The sequence below is a fragment of the Phascolarctos cinereus genome, unplaced genomic scaffold (genome assembly GCF_003287225.1).
Source record: "Phascolarctos cinereus isolate Bilbo 61053 unplaced genomic scaffold, phaCin_HiC Scaffold_3;HRSCAF=262, whole genome shotgun sequence".
Taxonomy (NCBI): Eukaryota; Metazoa; Chordata; class Mammalia; order Diprotodontia; family Phascolarctidae; genus Phascolarctos; species Phascolarctos cinereus.
The window spans coordinates 100,597,877-100,615,840 of record NW_027555736.1 but is presented as its reverse complement, the minus strand read 5'-3'; the positions used below and the strand labels follow the sequence as shown (position 1 = coordinate 100,615,840).

At 33.5% G+C, this 17,964-nt stretch overlaps 1 protein-coding gene across 2 annotated transcripts in view; it reads left to right on the top strand.

Annotated features, from left to right (window-relative positions):
- The window catches only part of SMC3 (structural maintenance of chromosomes 3), a 44,922-nt gene extending 28,685 nt beyond the window's left edge, over positions 1-16,237 (top strand). For both annotated transcript variants that reach the window (XM_020988005.2, XM_020988004.2), the window contains 15 exons: positions 40-139; positions 491-651; positions 2,538-2,679; positions 4,932-5,082; positions 5,666-5,818; positions 9,276-9,427; positions 9,653-9,811; positions 10,755-10,862; positions 11,552-11,660; positions 12,242-12,489; positions 12,589-12,801; positions 13,197-13,388; positions 13,584-13,761; positions 14,519-14,625; positions 15,761-16,237. In XM_020988005.2, coding sequence (XP_020843664.1) covers positions 40-139; positions 491-651; positions 2,538-2,679; positions 4,932-5,082; positions 5,666-5,818; positions 9,276-9,427; positions 9,653-9,811; positions 10,755-10,862; positions 11,552-11,660; positions 12,242-12,489; positions 12,589-12,801; positions 13,197-13,388; positions 13,584-13,761; positions 14,519-14,625; positions 15,761-15,832 — 2,245 coding nt within the window. In that variant the 3' untranslated portion in view covers positions 15,833-16,237. The remainder of the gene's footprint in view (positions 1-39; positions 140-490; positions 652-2,537; positions 2,680-4,931; positions 5,083-5,665; positions 5,819-9,275; positions 9,428-9,652; positions 9,812-10,754; positions 10,863-11,551; positions 11,661-12,241; positions 12,490-12,588; positions 12,802-13,196; positions 13,389-13,583; positions 13,762-14,518; positions 14,626-15,760) is intronic.
- The last annotated feature ends 1,727 nt before the right edge of the window (positions 16,238-17,964 follow it).

Here is a 17,964-nt window from a genome sequence, read left to right as displayed (position 1 = left end):
TTCATTTATTTAATTAAAAGAAATTATTTTTATTCACAGTTATTTATGGAGAGAGGAAAATGCAGAACAACAAGCGCTTGCTGCCAAACGAGAAGATCTTGAAAAGAAGCAGCAGCTTCTTAGAGCAGCAACAGGAAAGGTGGGCAGTGTACTTTTCAATAAACTTAACTGAAGACTGTTGTTGCAAATATTTCATGGAATCTATCGTGCCACAAAGAAAATTACAGTCGTGCTGAGCCATTGTTGGTATCAGGTAGTAAATAGTACAGATGGCAAAACACTAAATGAACACTAGGTGACAGGTATCTTATGATTGTCAGTAAAATAACTGTATCATCTGTAGGAACCATTATTAGTATTAAGGTTATTTTATGCTTTAATATTTTAGATAGTACCATAAAAGTCTATGTACTTTAGTTTCATTCTTTTTGGCAGAATGCTACTGGAGGTAATGTTTTAAACTTCTAACATACTTTTCTTTTTTAAACAGGCCATTTTAAATGGCATAGACAGCATAAACAAAGTTTTGGATCATTTTCGTAGAAAAGGCATAAATCAGCACGTTCAAAATGGCTATCATGGTATTGTGATGAATAACTTTGAATGTGAACCAGCTTTCTACACATGCGTTGAAGTCACTGCTGGAAACAGGTGAGTCCTTAGCATTCAGGGTTCAGAATGAGAGTAAGAGCAAAAAAAAAAGTGACAATTTTTTGTTTCATGAAAATAATGTTTTCATTTGAAGTTAATCTTCTCTCTTCTTAGCTTTTATTCAACTTTCCAGTGAAAGATGCCAAGAGCAATTTCTAATTCTAAAAGACAGGTTTCTTATCTTGTTTTGCCTTGCTCTCGTGGGTGTTTCCTCTTAAGTTTGTGTTAATGCAGTTTTGTTTCTTTGTTATTTGATTTTTCTAATGAAGGTATTGAGTTCCTCTAGTGTAGTCAGAGTATGATGCCTTGTGACATGGAAAGGTACCCTGTTTTCAAAAGCTGTGCCAGCATATGTTGTTAAGTTCTGTGCTTATTAAGCTGTAGATTGACTTTTAGGAATGGGCCCAGCTGTGCCAATGTAATAAAAGGGAAAGTACTCCTGAAATTATACTATCCAACTACCAAAGACAGATTTTGTAGAACTAGAAAAAATAATAACATTTTTCTAGAGGAGGAAAAACTTGAGAATCTTAAAGAAAATAATAAAAAAAGGTGAGAGGGGTGGGGGAATGGGGCTTTAGTGTACCATATTTCAGACTAACCTACAAAGTAGTAGTCATCAAAACTATATAGTACTGCTTTAAAAATAGAAAAGTTAATCAGCAAAACAATAGATAACAAAAGACCCTGAATAAATCAACCATAGTAACATAGTTTTGGATAAACCTAACCACTCAGGCAGGGTAAGGACTCAATATTCAGCAGAAACTTCTGGGAAAATTGGAACAGAGCCAGAAACTAGTCTTACATCAACAGCTTATACAATATATTGCAATAATCTCCCAATGGATACTTGACCTAGATATGAAAGGTCATATAAACACTTGAGAAGATTAAGAAAGAAGATATCTTTCACAATTCTAGATAGGAGGAGAGTTTTGACAAGGGATAGAGAAGATCACAGGAGACAAAACAGTTTTGATTTTACAAAATTAAAAATTTTTTTGCTCTAACAAAATAATTCTAATTAGAATTAGGAGAAAAACTGGGAGAATGAATCTTTGAAGCAAATTTTTCTAATGAAAGTTTTGATACCTCAAGATATGTAAGAAATTGATTAAAAAATACACACATACACAGAGAGAGAGAGAGAGAGAGAGAGAGAGAGAGAGAGAGAGAGAGAGAGAGAGAAAGTTGTTACCTAAGCCCTATACATGGGCTGCCAGACCATGTGGCAGAGTCTGTGGCTAAGGTTGCCCTATATTGGAGCCCAGGAACATCTGGAGCTTTTTCTCACAGCCCATCAAATAATTGTTATTTTCCTTTTTTGCAGTTTTTATCAGTCTTACAGATATGAGTTGGATCCTCAGAATTGTTTTACTTTTCATACTATTCTTGTTGATTTAGAACATTTTCATATCATAGCTGACAACTTTACTTTCTTTTGAAAACTACCTGACCATATCCTTTGACCTCTTGTCTATTGGGGAACGGCTCTTGTTCTTAATATATTTATATCAGTTCCATATATAGCTTGAAACATTAATTTTTAAAGCATTTTAAATAATGCAAGTTGTTTTAAAATACTAAGATCATTTATATAGGGGGAAGAGATTTAGGTGGTTTATGGAATCATAGGGGAAAAAAGCATTGGATTTGGAATCAGAAGAAGAGAGTTTAAGTCCCAACCCTGTCACTTCACTGCTATGTGGTCTCTGTGCCTCAGTTTAATTGTCTGTGAAATAAAACCTGGTCAGGATTGGCTTAAGGTAGAATTCTTTGTAAACCTTGAAGTAGCATATATAAATCTATGTTATTACTCTTTGATTAAATATTTTACATATCACTTAAAATTTAAGTGTAAAAACTATATTATTTACATTTAGGTTGTTTTATCATATTGTGGATTCAGATGAAGTCAGTACCAAGATTTTAATGGAGTTTAATAAAATGAACCTTCCAGGAGAAGTAACCTTTTTGCCTCTCAACAAGTTGGATGTCAGAGATACAGCCTATCCAGAAACCAATGTAAGTCAAAATTTTGGGGCATGTGAGTATGGGGTGAGATGAGGTGGGGCAGTAGGGAATGTATTTATGAGTGTGTATTTGCTTTTATATGTTTCTCAACAACTTTTTAAGCATTGTAGCTTATAAATGAAGTAGAAAGTATTTTTCATTTACCATTACCTGAAAGAAATAATCCCCCTAAAATATGGTCTCATTGCCATCTGTATATATTTTTAAAAGTTTATTTGCCAGTGCTACCTGTTTTATTTATAAAGGGATCAGTTATTTTTTGGGTCCCAGTGTATTTCTTATTGCTATCTTATTTAGTAGTGCATTGGCAACTGTTACTGTGTAGTCTGGTAACATAGAGCATTTGTGAAATGTCCAATTTAGAGTAGTAAAAGTTTTATAAATTATAGTTATCCTTTATTTCTCCTTTTCCTCCTATTTCCACTAATCAAATGCTTTTGAACATTTGGGGGTGAAAATCAATATTTTCTTCAACAGCTTTTTGGTGGGCAGAAACGTAATATTCTACCTGGAAAAATAACAGGTTGTAATTTTTTTAAGAGCTAGTGTTGTTCTAAAATTTGAAGTCTGCTGTCATGATTTCTAAATTTACTTTGAGGCAAGGTTCATTTCAGCAAAAGATTAATGATTGGGATATACGAAAATAACTATTATTCCCCTTTTCTCAGAAATCTTTTAAAATTTCTACAGTGTAATTTGTGTGTGTGTATGTGTGTATATGTACGGTACAGTGGAAAGACTTGGATTTGAATTAGTTCTCCTGTCTTCACTTCTACTTTTGTGCTACTGAATGGAACAGAAAAGAAATTACAAAGCTATGTGGATTGGGTTCACTGTATACCCATGTCACGTAATCTCAATTGGTCCCTCACTGCAACAAGGCACTCTTCTTTTTAAGTAAAAATTTTGTTTCATTTGAGTATTTATTTTTTCTCCTCACCTTTCCATTTCCTCAAGAAGGGAAAAAAGAAAAACCAAACCCTCATAACAGTTATAGTCAAGCAAAACAAATTCCTACATTGACTGTGTCCAAAAATATATGTCTCATTATGCATCTTGAGTCTATCACCTGTATGTTAAGAGATGGGCAGCATTCTTCGTCATGGGTTCTCTGGACTTGTGGTTGGTCATTGTATACACAGATCAGAATTTTTGGCATTCTTAAGTCTTTTAACATTCATTTTTACAGTATTGTTTTTATTCTATGAATTGATCCCTTGGTTCTGCTCATTTCACTGTGTCAGTTCTTATAGTGCTTCAGAAGATTCTCTGAAACTGTCCCTTTTTTCATTGCATATAGTCCTTTCCACTTCATTTGTATTCCATAATTTCTTACCCAAATGATGGATCCTCACTTGGCTTATAGCTCTTTGCTATCTGCTATAGATATTTTGTATATATAGCATATTTTCCTTTTTTATTTCATCGAGGTATAAGCTTACTAATGGTATCAGTCAGTCAGTATACCCAGCAACTAGATATTCGTAGATTAGTAACTTTAGGGGCATAATTCTGAATTGCTTTCCAGAATGGCTAAACGACTTCACGTCTCCATCAATAGTATGTTAATATACCTGTTTTCCTATCTCCCAGAGCCAGCAGTATACTATCCTACTTGTTATTCCTCTCGTATAAAATTCTGTCTCCTGATTCTGTGCCTTTGTATGGTCTGTCCTCCATTCCTGGAATGATCTCCCTCCTTGTCTCTGACTCCTAGCTTTCTTGGTTTCCTTCAAAACTCAGCTCAAATCTTACCTTCTACAAGCTGCCTTTTCTGATTCCCCCTGCTTCTAGTGTCTTCCCACTGAGATTACCATCCTTAATGCGTTATATTTCTTTTGTTATATAGATATCGTTTGTCATCTCCCCCATTAGAATGTTAGCATCTTAAGAGCAGGGACCATACTTTTGCTTTTCTTAGTATCCCTAACTTAGCATATTGTCTACCATATAGTTAAGTGTTTAATAAGTGCCTGTCAGAGGACCTGAGTTCATGGCTCAGCTGTACTATTGGGCAAGTAACCCCTATGGCGCTCAGTTTCCTCATCTTTAAAATGAAGGGATTTAACTAGATGGGCTTTAAGGTCCTTTCTAAGTCTTAAGTTTTTGATACGATTTCATGATGTTAAAAAGATACCTAAAAGATTGCTATTTGTGTTTCTGCCAACATTCATTGGTTGACTTTGATTTGATGAATGCTACTTATGTCTTGCTGTATGATAACATGACTACTTCCTTTTCAGGATGCTATTCCAATGATAAGTAAACTAAGATACAATCCAAGATTTGATAAAGCTTTCAAACATGTGTTTGGAAAGACACTGATTTGTCGGAGCATGGAAGTTTCTACACAATTGGCCCGTGCCTTTACTATGGACTGTATTACTTTGGAAGGTTTGTAGTCAGTATTACATTCAGTAGTCTTAATTTTTTAGAATTACACCTTATTAATTTTTTGGCATGTATACTAATATTAAGATGTCACTTATAGTTTATGAAAGTTAGGCCTGTGAATTTCCAAGAGTATTTAAAAGTTTATGTTCTTTAGAAAGTATTGCATAGTCATTAAAAAGTACTGTGTTATGCTTTCTATTCTCTTTTGATAAGAAAAGAAAACAAACATTTTAAAAAAATTTATTGATATCTCTTGGTTTTTACATCTTCTAAATTTCTGCATGTATCCATCCACTTCCCTACTCTTACGGTGGGAAGATCATTGAAAATATGGTCATGTCCTTCTCCTTGGGCAAGTCACATTACCTTTCCAGGCCTTTGTTTTCTCATCTGTAAAATAGCGGATTTCTCCAGAAAGGATAATAAAATGATCTTAAAGATTAAAATCTTTAATTTCAGCCCCAAAGTTGTACACTTGTGAATATCACTTTAAAATCAGTTATTACAAAAAAATGGTTTGGTAAATACTATACAAATATATACACTATACAAAATTACTGTTTTTCTATTTTCTTCTTTGTAGGGGATCAAGTCAGCCATCGAGGTGCTCTAACTGGAGGATATTATGATACCAGAAAGTCTCGGCTTGAATTGCAGAAAGATGTTAGAAAGGCTGAAGAAGAACTAGGTGAACTTGAAGCCAAGCTCAATGAAAATCTTCGTAGAAATATTGAAAATATCCTTTTAGAGAATGGAATAAGCTGAAGTTTTTGCGTCTGTTTTATTATATTGTATAGTTTTTTTCTCAACTAGTAGAAGATTACTATTTTGCTCTTTATTTAAATATATACACTTTTATCATACCTCATAAGCTTATTTAACATTTACCTGTAGTTTGAAGGAGAAAAAAAATTGCTTTCATGCTGTTTTTATGGTTAACTAATAGTTGTTTTTTTTCTATCTAATGCCAATGTTTACTGATAACAATTACTACTTTCCTCACTGTCTTTTAAAAAATTATTTAAAGCTCAGAGACTTCAAAAACATTTTTTTAATTCCAAATTCTCTCATCCCACAGCTCAATAAGAAGGCAGGAAAAAAATATTACAAATATGTATAGTCAGATTTCTGTATCAGCTATGATCTCTTCTACCCCCTCTACACTCCTCCCCCCCCAAAAAAAATAAAAAGGCGAGAAAGAGTAAAAATATGTTTTAATCTGCACTGAGTACATCAGTTCTCTGTCTGGAGGTGGATAGCATGCTTTATCATGAATCCTTTGAAATTGTCATTTTGTTGATCAGAGCCACCAAGTCTCTCAAAGTTGATTATTTTTACTTTGCTATTATTGTATAGACTGTTCTCCTGATTCTGCCCACCTCATCCTGCATTAGTTCATACATGTCTTCCTACGTTTTTCTGATACCATCTCCATCATCATTTCTTACTATCTGTTTTTAACAGCAGTGAATTTTACCTTTCAAAGGAGATGTAGACTGGGAGAATGAGTGAAAATATAAAATTGTAGGGATAATACTTTTTTTTGGGGTGATACTTTTTTTTAAGCTGATAAAAGGAAATATTGTTAATATCAGCAGAATTCACTGTTAATATTTACAGATGACAGTATATAGTGGTCAGCTGTAAACTGTACAGGCCAACTCGACATATGCAACATGATCTCTATGAATAATGCCTAAAGGTACTGTTTTTAATTATTACCTGCTTTGTTGGAATTGCTGCAGTCTTCTTATTGGAACTCGGAGGCTTGGTAGTTGTGAAGGAGTCCCATCATGTAGTGTCCTAACTTAGTGACCTATCTTAATTTAACTAGTCTTAGGGTGAGTGGCAGGGCTGTATCACCTGAACAATTTTAGGAAAGTGCTGTTGTTCCTGGGATGCAGATAATCAGTTCTAAACATGCTGATACTGTTTGTCATGGCTCTGTGGGATCCCAGTTGTCTGGCCTGCAACCCATAATTTTTCTTTTCCCCTATTTCAGTGATAGGAATACAGTTGCATTTCTTACTTATAGTAAAATGAAGTAGAGGAGATTTGAGGTAGTTTCTCTTTAAGTAAAAACTGTATATATTAAAATAGCTCCCATAGCTCCCTTTGCTGATGAGTATTACTGGAACTAAAATTGTAGTCTTTCATTATTAAATAGTTCTAGTAGGATTTGTTTTACTCTATGGCCATGCTAAATAAAAAAGTACCTAATGATACAGAACTCAGATTTTTAAAATATGCCAGTTCCTTTTAAAATTTATTTTTCAGTTTGAAGTATTACAAGTTCAGGATTCTTTTTTTTTTTATAAATATAGTGATTATTTTATTTTTGTAATAGCTTATGATTCTATTTGGAGTAGGAAGTCAGTATGGGCACTGATTTTTACTCATTGGGAGTTATATTTAGCTTATTTGAAAACTGGAATATTTGGTTCTCAATATTTTGACACCTCTTCAATTTCACAGCTTAAAGATTACTGATAGTAGTTCAGTGAAAACATCTGTCAGTTCTTTGATACCCTGGAACATCAGTACCTTGGAATGTAATTTGTCTGAGTCAGGTGACTTGAACTCATTTACATCAACCAATCCACAAGCATTTATTAAACACCTGTGCTACGTCCTGGGCATACAAAGAATGCCCTCAAGAAGCTTACAGTCCAGCCAGGTACGATGTACATATATATCAGTAATACACAGTGATCATGGGGAGAACTTTGGGGTGGGGAGGTTCTAATAGATAAAGACATCAAGAAAGACTTTATGGAGGAGGGGGAAAAACAGCTGAAACTTGAAGGAAACTAGGGACTCTGAGACAGGAGTTAGGAGGAAATGTGTTCCAGGGATAGGGGGTAACTACCACAAGGGGTTGGAGACAGGAGAAGGAATGTCGTGCTTGTATGAGGAATTTTGTAGAAATCTTCTCATTTATGTTCTGTTTTACTTTCCTTTGAACCATTTTTGTTTTCACCATTTTCAGTCTGAAGCTTATTCTCCTTAACACAGAGGACAGAAATAGACTAGGAATTGCATTGTTCTACTTTCTGTTATCAGATAAACTTGCATCATCACTTCCAAGCAGTGAATCTCTTCTCTTCACCCCACACCTAGCTCAAAATCCAAAAGATTCAAGCTGGCTTATATTGATGATACCACTGTTTAGATCCTCATCAGTTTTTTTTTCAAGTCATCATAAGATAGCCATGTTATCTTGAGTAAGTTATAGCTTTGACAGATATGAATAATGTAGAAAGTAGAACTGTGACCAGACTGTCACAGTACATTTTAGACTGTGATGCAGATTCTATGACTAATGTTTCAGGTGCTGTTGCAACTACTGTCAAAGGAAGATTTCAGGAGGAATTAGTGACTATTGTGAGGATGAATCGTTCCAATTTGGGATTTTGTATGAGTAAATATCAATTGTATGTCAGGAGAATAGTAAAGTTTTTTAATGTGAACCAGGCACAAGCAATGATTTGAATTAGAACCTGATCTTATTGAGCTTCTCCATTTATTTTTTGAATTGGGTTCTGCTTAAAAGGTAAATAGACCCAGTGAAGTTGAATGTGTTTTTGTTCAATTAAGCACTACTGAACATGGATTAAGATCACCAAATTATGTTGGACTCAGATTAAATTTGACAAAATTTAAAAAACAGGAAGAGAATGAGAAAACAAAGTATTGACAACATAAAAATTGTTGATACACAGTACCATCTATCTGATTTTATTTATTAGAAGAGGTACAAATAGCTTTCTTGAGTTTTTTTTTTCATACCATTACTGCTGAAATAATATACTTCATACTTTTAGGTTATAATAGCATAGAAAGTATTTAAATTTTTTTTTAAGTTTTAGATGCTTTTTTAACGTCATTGCCTTTTCACAGTGAATCTTGCCATTCTTCATAAAACTCTACCCTATAACTATAACAAAAGAATTAAACTGAGTAAAACAAATTAACACATTGGCAGTGTGTAACAGCGTCTCTCTCTGTTCAGAAGCAGTAAGCGTTAATATGTGTCCTGTATTTAATTTAGCATTTCTAAGTTCCATAGAGTTTTGGAAGATTTCTCCAATGCATGATATTTAATAGCAAAAAGTATATGGAGGGGCAAGACAGGAGTTGAAAAAATGATCTTGTATTTAAAACTGGACAGAATTTTCCTTAGCCCATTGTATGGATTAATAATGAAATTGATCAGCTGATGAATCAAATGCAACAAATTGAAACCCAGCAGAGGAAATTCAAAGCATCTCGGGACAGTATTTTATCAGAGATGAAGATGCTGAAAGAAAAGAGACAGCAATCTGAAAAAACCTTTATGCCAAAGGTACAAAGGAGTTCTTAATTCCTCTCTCTTGATCATTAGTAGAGATTTTTGTTAATAACTTGAAATTAGAGAATTATATAGTATCTTAATTTTAACAGTGGCATCCTAGAATTTGGTATTTTAAATACATTTATTACTATAATTTGTTCTGGCTTTATTTGCTATAAGTACATGTAGGTTGAAACTTGAGGAATATTTACACTAATAACTCAATCTATCACATAGCAACGTAGTTTGCAAAGCTTAGAGGCAAGTTTACATGCCATGGAATCAACAAGAGAATCACTGAAAGCAGAACTGGGAACAGATTTACTCTCTCAACTCAGCCTGGAAGATCAGAGACGCGTAGATGATTTGAATGATGAAATTCGACTCCTACAGCAAGTAAGTATGGCTTGCTAAATAAACTTAGAAATTACTATTGTGACTTTTAATAGCAGTAATAATAGCTAACATTTATATAAGGCTTACTGTGTGTTAGGCACTATGCTAAGTGCTTTACTAATATTATTTTATTTGATCCTCAACAACCTTGGGAGGTAGATGCTATTATTATCCCCATTTTTACAGATGAAGAAACAGGCAGATGTTAAGTGACTTGCCCAGGGTCACACAGTTAATAAGTATCTGAGGCTGTATTTGAATTTAAATCCTCACGACTCCAGGCCCAGCACTCTATATGCCACCTAACAGCCCCATACACTAAAAAAGAATGCTTAAAGATTAAAGTAGTGAGTATAAATGTCATACTGACATGTTTAGTTTCTATCTGGGAGACACATCAATATCAAGAAGTAATATCATTTTAAAAGCTTGTTCTACAAACGCTCTCATAGCTTGATTCCAGATATGTTGGGGTTGACACAAGAAATCTCAAGAGTGTTTGACTGATTTTAGGTGCATTTTTGCTGTAGCTTTTCACACACACTCACATGCAGATGCACACGTTTGGCCATGTGTACATTTATAGCAGCATTTTTTTGATGAAGTATATTTTGATGACATTTGGTATTAAGGGCAAAGGTGGTAACACTTAGTACAGGGAAAAAAAATCCGAAGTGGAGAAAAGCAAGAAACATGTATTTTTCAGAGTTTGATTCAGTATTATAGGGAACAATAACCATTCGTAGAACAGCTTGCATAGGAGAGGAATTATATCTCATCATATCTCACAAAATTGCAAAGTAATATTGCTGTTAATTCTCTATTGACCTGTGATGGTAGCTAATATCAGTCAGTGGATCAGTGTTAGAAAAACTTTACTTTAGTGTAGTGAAATTTGTCTTTTTATATCTATGATTCACTTTTCTTTTTTCCTTAATTCTAGGAAAACAGACAGCTCTTGAATGAAAGGATTAAATTGGAAGGCATAATAACTCGAGTAGAGACCTATCTCAATGAGAATCTGAGAAAACGCTTGGACCAAGTAGAGCAGGTAAAGTTGTTCCTTCTTTATGGATTCCTTTGATAACTATCTCTTGCTGCTTATGGCAATTGGATTTTCTAAGTAGTGGAAGGTTGATGGTGGACCTAATTTTTTTTCCCCAAGAAAGTTCTCAGCAGTTATGTTGATGGTTTATAAATTAGGCATCTAGATATTTATCAGTGTTTAACATGTACTAACACACTTCAGCCCAGCCATGAGAATTCTGGAGGTCTCAAGTATATATTGAACACCCTCTTCCCCTAGTATATACAAACACCTGATATATACATAGCCTTAAGGAGATAGACAAAATGAGAAGTAGTTCCTGCCCTTAAGGTGATTATATACTTCTGGAATATAAGTGCTTTCCCCCCTGCCCCCAGTATTTTTTAATAATATCACTTATTGATATCTTTTGTATTGGCATATGTCCCTCACATCTTCCCTCAACTCAGAGAACATTCCTTGTAATAGAAAATAAAAAAGAAAAGAGGTAAGAAAAGTTACTTCAGCAAAACTAACACATCAGATGAGACTAACAGCATATGCAGTATTCCATGCCCATAGTCCCCCACCTTTATAAAGAAAGAAGAATTGCATTCTCTTATTTCTAAGCTTGATTTTGTTTTAAAGCCTTCTAATAAGTTATGCTCGGTTGCTTTATGAGTTTAAATACTTGGCAACATTTTACATTGCAGGAACTTAATGAACTGAGAGAAACTGAAGGTGGTACTGTTCTCACTGCTACAACATCAGAACTTGAAGCCATCAACAAACGTGTAAAAGATACTATGGCACGATCAGATGGTTGGTTTCTTATTTCCTAAAACTATTTACTATAGTTTCTTAAATTTATAAGACACTCATAATACTTAAGTTAAAGGAGAAATCCTACAAATCACTAGAAATTCAAAGTGAAATGTGTGTACTAATTATTTTTTTGTATTCTCTATCCTTATATATCATTTGTGGTGGATGAAATCTATGTTTATTGTGAACACTAGATCCTAGCTTGTTGAAGAGTTTGTCACTAATACTTTAATGAAAATAAATTAATTTATCTGAAAGAGTGCAATGACTAAAAAAAAAGTTTGTCATACTTTCAAATTTGAGTGTAAATTCAGATGATCCATTTTTTAAAATTTGTGTAAGAAAATAAACAAATTCCAAGGTCAGTCTTCAGTGTTTTACTTGATATGTTATGCTTCTTGATTCATTCTTTTAAATGATTCTTAAATTTTCACAATTTGTTTTCAGTACAAACTGAACAAAACCAAACCTCTTGACAGTTTACTAGATTGCTTCCAAAACCAAAGCTTTAATCCAGGAGTATGATAATTTTAAAGTGTTCACCGAATTCTAATTTTTTCCCCCATACTTTTACTTAGATCTGGATAATTCCATTGACAAAACAGAGGTTGCAATTAAAGATCTTCAGAAGAGCATGGAGCGCTGGAAAACTATGGAAAAAGAGCACATGGATGCTATAAACCACGATACAAAAGAGCTTGAGAAGATGACAAACCGGCAAGGCATGCTTCTGAAGAAAAAAGAAGAGTGTATGAAGAAAATCCGAGAGCTTGGGTCACTTCCTCAGGAGGCATTTGAAAAATACCAAACTTTAAGTCTCAAACAGGTTAGTTTTCAGTTGAAAACCTAATAGTGGATTTTGCGGTGTATGTCAAAACTTTAGTTAGAATTGAGCTATAATTTTTACTTTCTTTTCCTCTTGTAGCTATTTCGCAAACTTGAACAGTGCAACACAGAACTAAAGAAATACAGTCATGTCAATAAAAAAGCCTTAGATCAATTTGTAAATTTTTCTGAGCAGAAAGAGAAATTAATTAAGAGACAGGAAGAGCTGGACAGGGGCTACAAATCTATCATGGAGCTGATGAATGTCCTTGAACTCCGGAAATATGAGGCTATACAATTAACTTTCAAACAGGTATGGTTTAATCATGTTGAACCCCATTGTGTGCATTTTATTTGTGTTGCCATGCTTTCTTTCCCAAGCTTCACAATGAACTTAACAAAAATGTGAAATGAATTGTTTCCTCACATGTTGTAAAATTTCATTTAAGCCTTTTGAAAAAACAATACTAGTCACATCCTCAAATCACTGTTTTGTGTCCATATTTATGAATATGAGTTTGCATCATTCATATTCATATCTGTCCTAACTTGTCATAATGCAGTGCAAGGGAAAGCCCACTTAATACTGGAATAGCTTTTAATTATATCTCTTGATTTTTAAGCAACAGTTGCTGTAATTTCCATCTTAACAAGATTTATACAAGGGAATTTGAATGATGATGTTTCCAATTTTTTTTTTTATCCAAGGTATCAAAGAACTTCAGTGAAGTGTTTCAGAAATTGGTACCTGGTGGCAAAGCTACCTTGGTGATGAAGAAAGGTGATGTGGAAGGTAGTCAGTCTCAAGATGAAGGAGAAGGAAGTACTGAAAGTGAGAGAGGTTCTGGCTCACAAAGCAGTGTCCCATCAGTTGACCAATTTACTGGAGTAGGAATAAGGGTAAAACACTTTTTTAAGTTCAGTTTTCTCAAGTATGTTATAGAAGAACTTACTTGCTAAACTTTGGCAGGATCTGAGGAATTTAAATTAGTCCTTATGGACGTAAATACTTTAAAACTTTTTGAAGGACTTTATGGCAATTGCTTTTGGTTCAGTAGCTATGAGATAAAGACTCATTATTTAATATTTTCGTAGGTATCATTTACAGGAAAACAAGGTGAAATGCGAGAAATGCAGCAACTTTCAGGTGGACAGAAATCTTTGGTGGCTCTTGCACTAATTTTTGCAATTCAGAAATGTGACCCAGCTCCTTTTTACTTGTTTGATGAGATTGACCAGGCTTTGGATGCTCAACATAGAAAGGCTGTATCAGGTAAGGCTTTTAATTTGTGCTTTTTTTCATGTCTAGTAGAACCTGATGAAGTATAATATCAATCCTCTATGAAATTATAGTTATAATTCTTTTACAGTAGTTTTTTTAATGAAAAGTTATGCTTTTCATACTAGTATGGCAGCCTGGTTTTTATGTATAGCTGGAATCAGATTTCTAGAGGCTTGGTTTGGTCTTCTGATCTAGATAATAAGCCTGCTTAATTTTCACACAGAAGCCATTTATGTTAGAGCTCTGTTGTACTTCTATGTTGTACTGTACATGAATAGCCATGTAATAAAAGAGGAAGGTTTATATCAGTGTTATTTATGATATGTGTGTATATATATGTGTGTGTGTATAAAACATGTGTAAACTAATTTTAATTTTGTAATAGGGCCTACACAAATCTAATCTTCATCTTCTATAAAGAATTATAGCTCTTTTACAGTATAAAATAATATCAGATAGTTTAGAAAAAGTTCCTTTTATCCTAAGTGGTGATTTGTGAGAGACAGTGTTTGAATTAACACCATGCTGATAGAAATGTATTTCTAAATGTTAAAAAAATGTATACTAAACATTCCCAAATTACAAGTTTCTTAGAAAATGATTCTTACAAAGACGTCATCTTTACAGGACCAACAAGAGTTATGCATACACATTCTTAGTAGTTGTGTGTTTGAGATATGACTATTGTTCTGTGAAGTTCTCATTTATAGTGAGATGAGTTTTTTGTAAATAACATCTAATTTTGCAGATATGATTATGGAACTTGCTGTACATGCTCAGTTTATCACAACTACATTTAGGCCTGAACTACTCGAGTCAGCTGATAAGTTCTATGGTGTAAAATTCAGAAATAAGGTAATTCTTTCCTCTCTCCTACATATGAAATATTGGTTTTTACTCCTGATAATTTCTTGATTTCTGTTTGCTATTTAAGTCATGAAAGAAAGTGAACTTAGTTAACGCTCAGATAATGATATCATGTGATTGTTAGTAAGCTTTTTCTTTGAGGCATCCCTGTAGAAATTTGTCAGTTTGTGTGGCAGCTGTCCATATTCAAGTCATTTATTTATTGATCACCTGTTATGTGTCAGGCATTGTTCTTATACTTATTGGGGTTAGGAAAACATTCCACAGCTTTAGCTTTTTTTTTTAAATGCAGTTACTATTTCTTTGTAGTCTCCTATTTTCTGCTTTCTGATTTCCTGTGTCCCTGAAACATTGAATTAAATTCAGTGAACATTTATTACGCATCTACTATATGATAGGCACTATGAATACAAAAAGCAAAAAATGGCATAAACTTCTGCCCTAAAGGAATTTACAGTCTATTTTTAATACCAGGCACAACATGAACATGTTTTTTCCTTTTTGCCTTTTTTTGGTGAGGCATTTGGAGTTAAGTGACTTGCCCAGGGTCACACAGCTAGGAAGTGTCATGTGTCTGAGACTGTATTTGAACTCGGGTCCTTCTGACTCCAAGGCCAGAGCTCTATCCTCTGCGCCACCCAGCTGCCCCAAACGTGAACATGTTTCACTTTATATACATACCTTAAGCTATATGTATATGTGTGTATATATAAAACACTAAATATATAAAATTATTATTTAGTTTTGTTATTAAATATTAAATTTTACATATATGTAAAATAAACCAAGAAGGACTGGACCAAATGACCACTGTACAGTTCTCTGATCCTATTTTGAGCATTAAGTCTGAGGTATTAAGGTCAGGCAAAAGTTATTCACATATTCAGAACTTTTTAAAATTAAAATTATTCTTATCACTATATAAAGCAAATACCATTATAAATAATAATTGGTTAGTGTCAGTTTCACTAAAATTTTCCACAGCAATTTATCAGCATTTATAAAAACTTAATATGCATTCATTTATACAAGATATTATAGTTGTAGAGGGTAATACTATAATTGCTTAGTGTTGTATGATCTACTTTGGGAGATTATGCTTTAATGTACATTGTTTCATCAGGTTAGTCACATCGATGTGATCACAGCAGAGATGGCCAAAGACTTTGTGGAAGATGATACCACCCATGGTTAATTGGAAATTATTGGCAGCTTGTTTGGAAGATGTGTATAGTATGAAACCTCAACTGAGGAATTGTAAATTTCAAACTAAATATTTGGTCACTGTTAAAAAATAGTTTTTGAGCTTGTATTTTAACTAAGAAGGTCCAAGGATTCTTAGTTTTGGATGACTTCGTGTGTTCATTTTATGTTTCTGTTGCTGTATTCTTTTATAAAATATCTGTTTATGTACCTTTTTACTTGTAGTTTAAGAACTCTTCCTCTCCAGTCTTTTTGTAAAGTGTCCCTTTGCTGTTTTAAATCTTTTTGAGACATGCTTGATAGCTTTCCCTAATTACAGTTTTATCAATTGTACTGCCTCATCCTTTTAAAAAATATATAACTTCAATTAAATGATTGATTTTATGGCTGTAACTTAGTAGAGGTGTATGTGTTTTCATTTACAGTTTGAGTAGTTAATTTGAATTTTCTTTGAAAGTAACCTCTCTCAATTTTGCTCTGTTCCAGTCTATGGTAAGTATTTAAAATGGGAGTTTGACTTCATTAAAAGGAATATTATTTCTGAAATGGATAAGTTCAGTATTCTCTTCATTTAACCCAGCGTATCTTGGCCCTTTAAAATTTTCAGTATGGTAGGATTTAGTTTATTTAAAGGAGTTAATTGTATTTTAGGAGAAAGTTTTCTTTAAACAAATCTTAAGAGGTTAGTTAAATAACAGTGTATGTAAGAAATTGGCCTGTGATCCTGCCCCTCCTATGTATACCAGTAAACATTTATTAGAAATTGTTCCTTAAGTTACTCAACATTTCCTTTCTTCATGTTGGGAACATAGCTGGTTGATTACTATAAGAGATATTACTAAAAAGAAAACTAGTGAATCAAGAGACTAGGATTATATTCCTGGGTCTGATACCAAAATTGTCTTTGTGATCTTGTGCAAGTAAGTAAATTTCATACTATAAACCTAATTTCCTTTTATATCATATAGGGATAATAAAACTTGTCCTGCTTAACTTCAGAGGGCTGCCATGAGGATAAAATGAGATTCTTTTAAAAATACCTTACAAACAATTTTTTATTTTTTGTTATTTGACAGACACCAGTTAGCACAAATCCTTCCATATGCAAAGAACAGGAAAAAAGTGTTGTATTTGATATCATCAATCTCTTAAAAATAGCTTCCTTTTAAAATCAGCATATATTATTGTCCCCCTCCAAATGTTGTTTGTGAGGGTTTTTTTGGTGAGGCAGTTGGGGTTAAGTGACTTGCCCAGGGTCACACAGCTAGTAAGTGTCGTGTCTGAGGTCAGATTTGAACTCAGGTCCTCCTGACTCCAAGGCCAGAGCTATAGCCACTGTGCCAACTCGCTGCACCTGTGAGTGAATGTTTTTTTTTAATGTTTCAGTGAACCACTTTTTTTTCCTTCTTTTTATCTCACTGTTACTCCCCTCTCTTCATTGCTCCCAAATTAAAAAAAAAAAGCACTCTCTTGTGACTAATAAACATAGTTAAGTAAAACAAAACCACACATTGGATATGTCTGAAATTGTATTATCGTTTTGCATCTCAAGCTCACTTAATTTCTGTTAAATTGTGGATATCATTCAGTGCTCTGTAGTAATGTGGTTAGTCATTTCACTGATCAAAATTCTTAAGTTTTCCAAACTTTTTTTTTCCAGTGTTGGAGTCACTATATAAATTAGTTAACTGGTTCTGCTCATTTTACTCTGCATCAGTTCATACAAGTTTTCCCAGGTTTCCATTTGTGATTTCTTTAGTGTGAAGTAATTCTCAATCACATTTGTGTGCCATAATTTATTAGCTATTGTCTTATTGATGTGTGCACTCTTTTATTTTTTAGTTCTTTGCTGAAAACAAAAACATACTTCTGTAAATATTTTTGTACATATGGGTACTTTCCCTTGTCTTTGAGCTCTTCATAAACATTTTAAAGTCCAAGACAAATGTAATATTTTATTGAAGTTAAGAAGTTGTTAATAAATATGTAAAATTTTGGCTCTCCAGCCTAATATTAGGAAATGAATACCCAAGCAAAATAAGGTGATAATAAAGGCATCTAGTTGCTTTTGTAGCCCAGCCCAGATGAATCATATCTTAGGGTATGTAAAAAAAAAAAACAGGC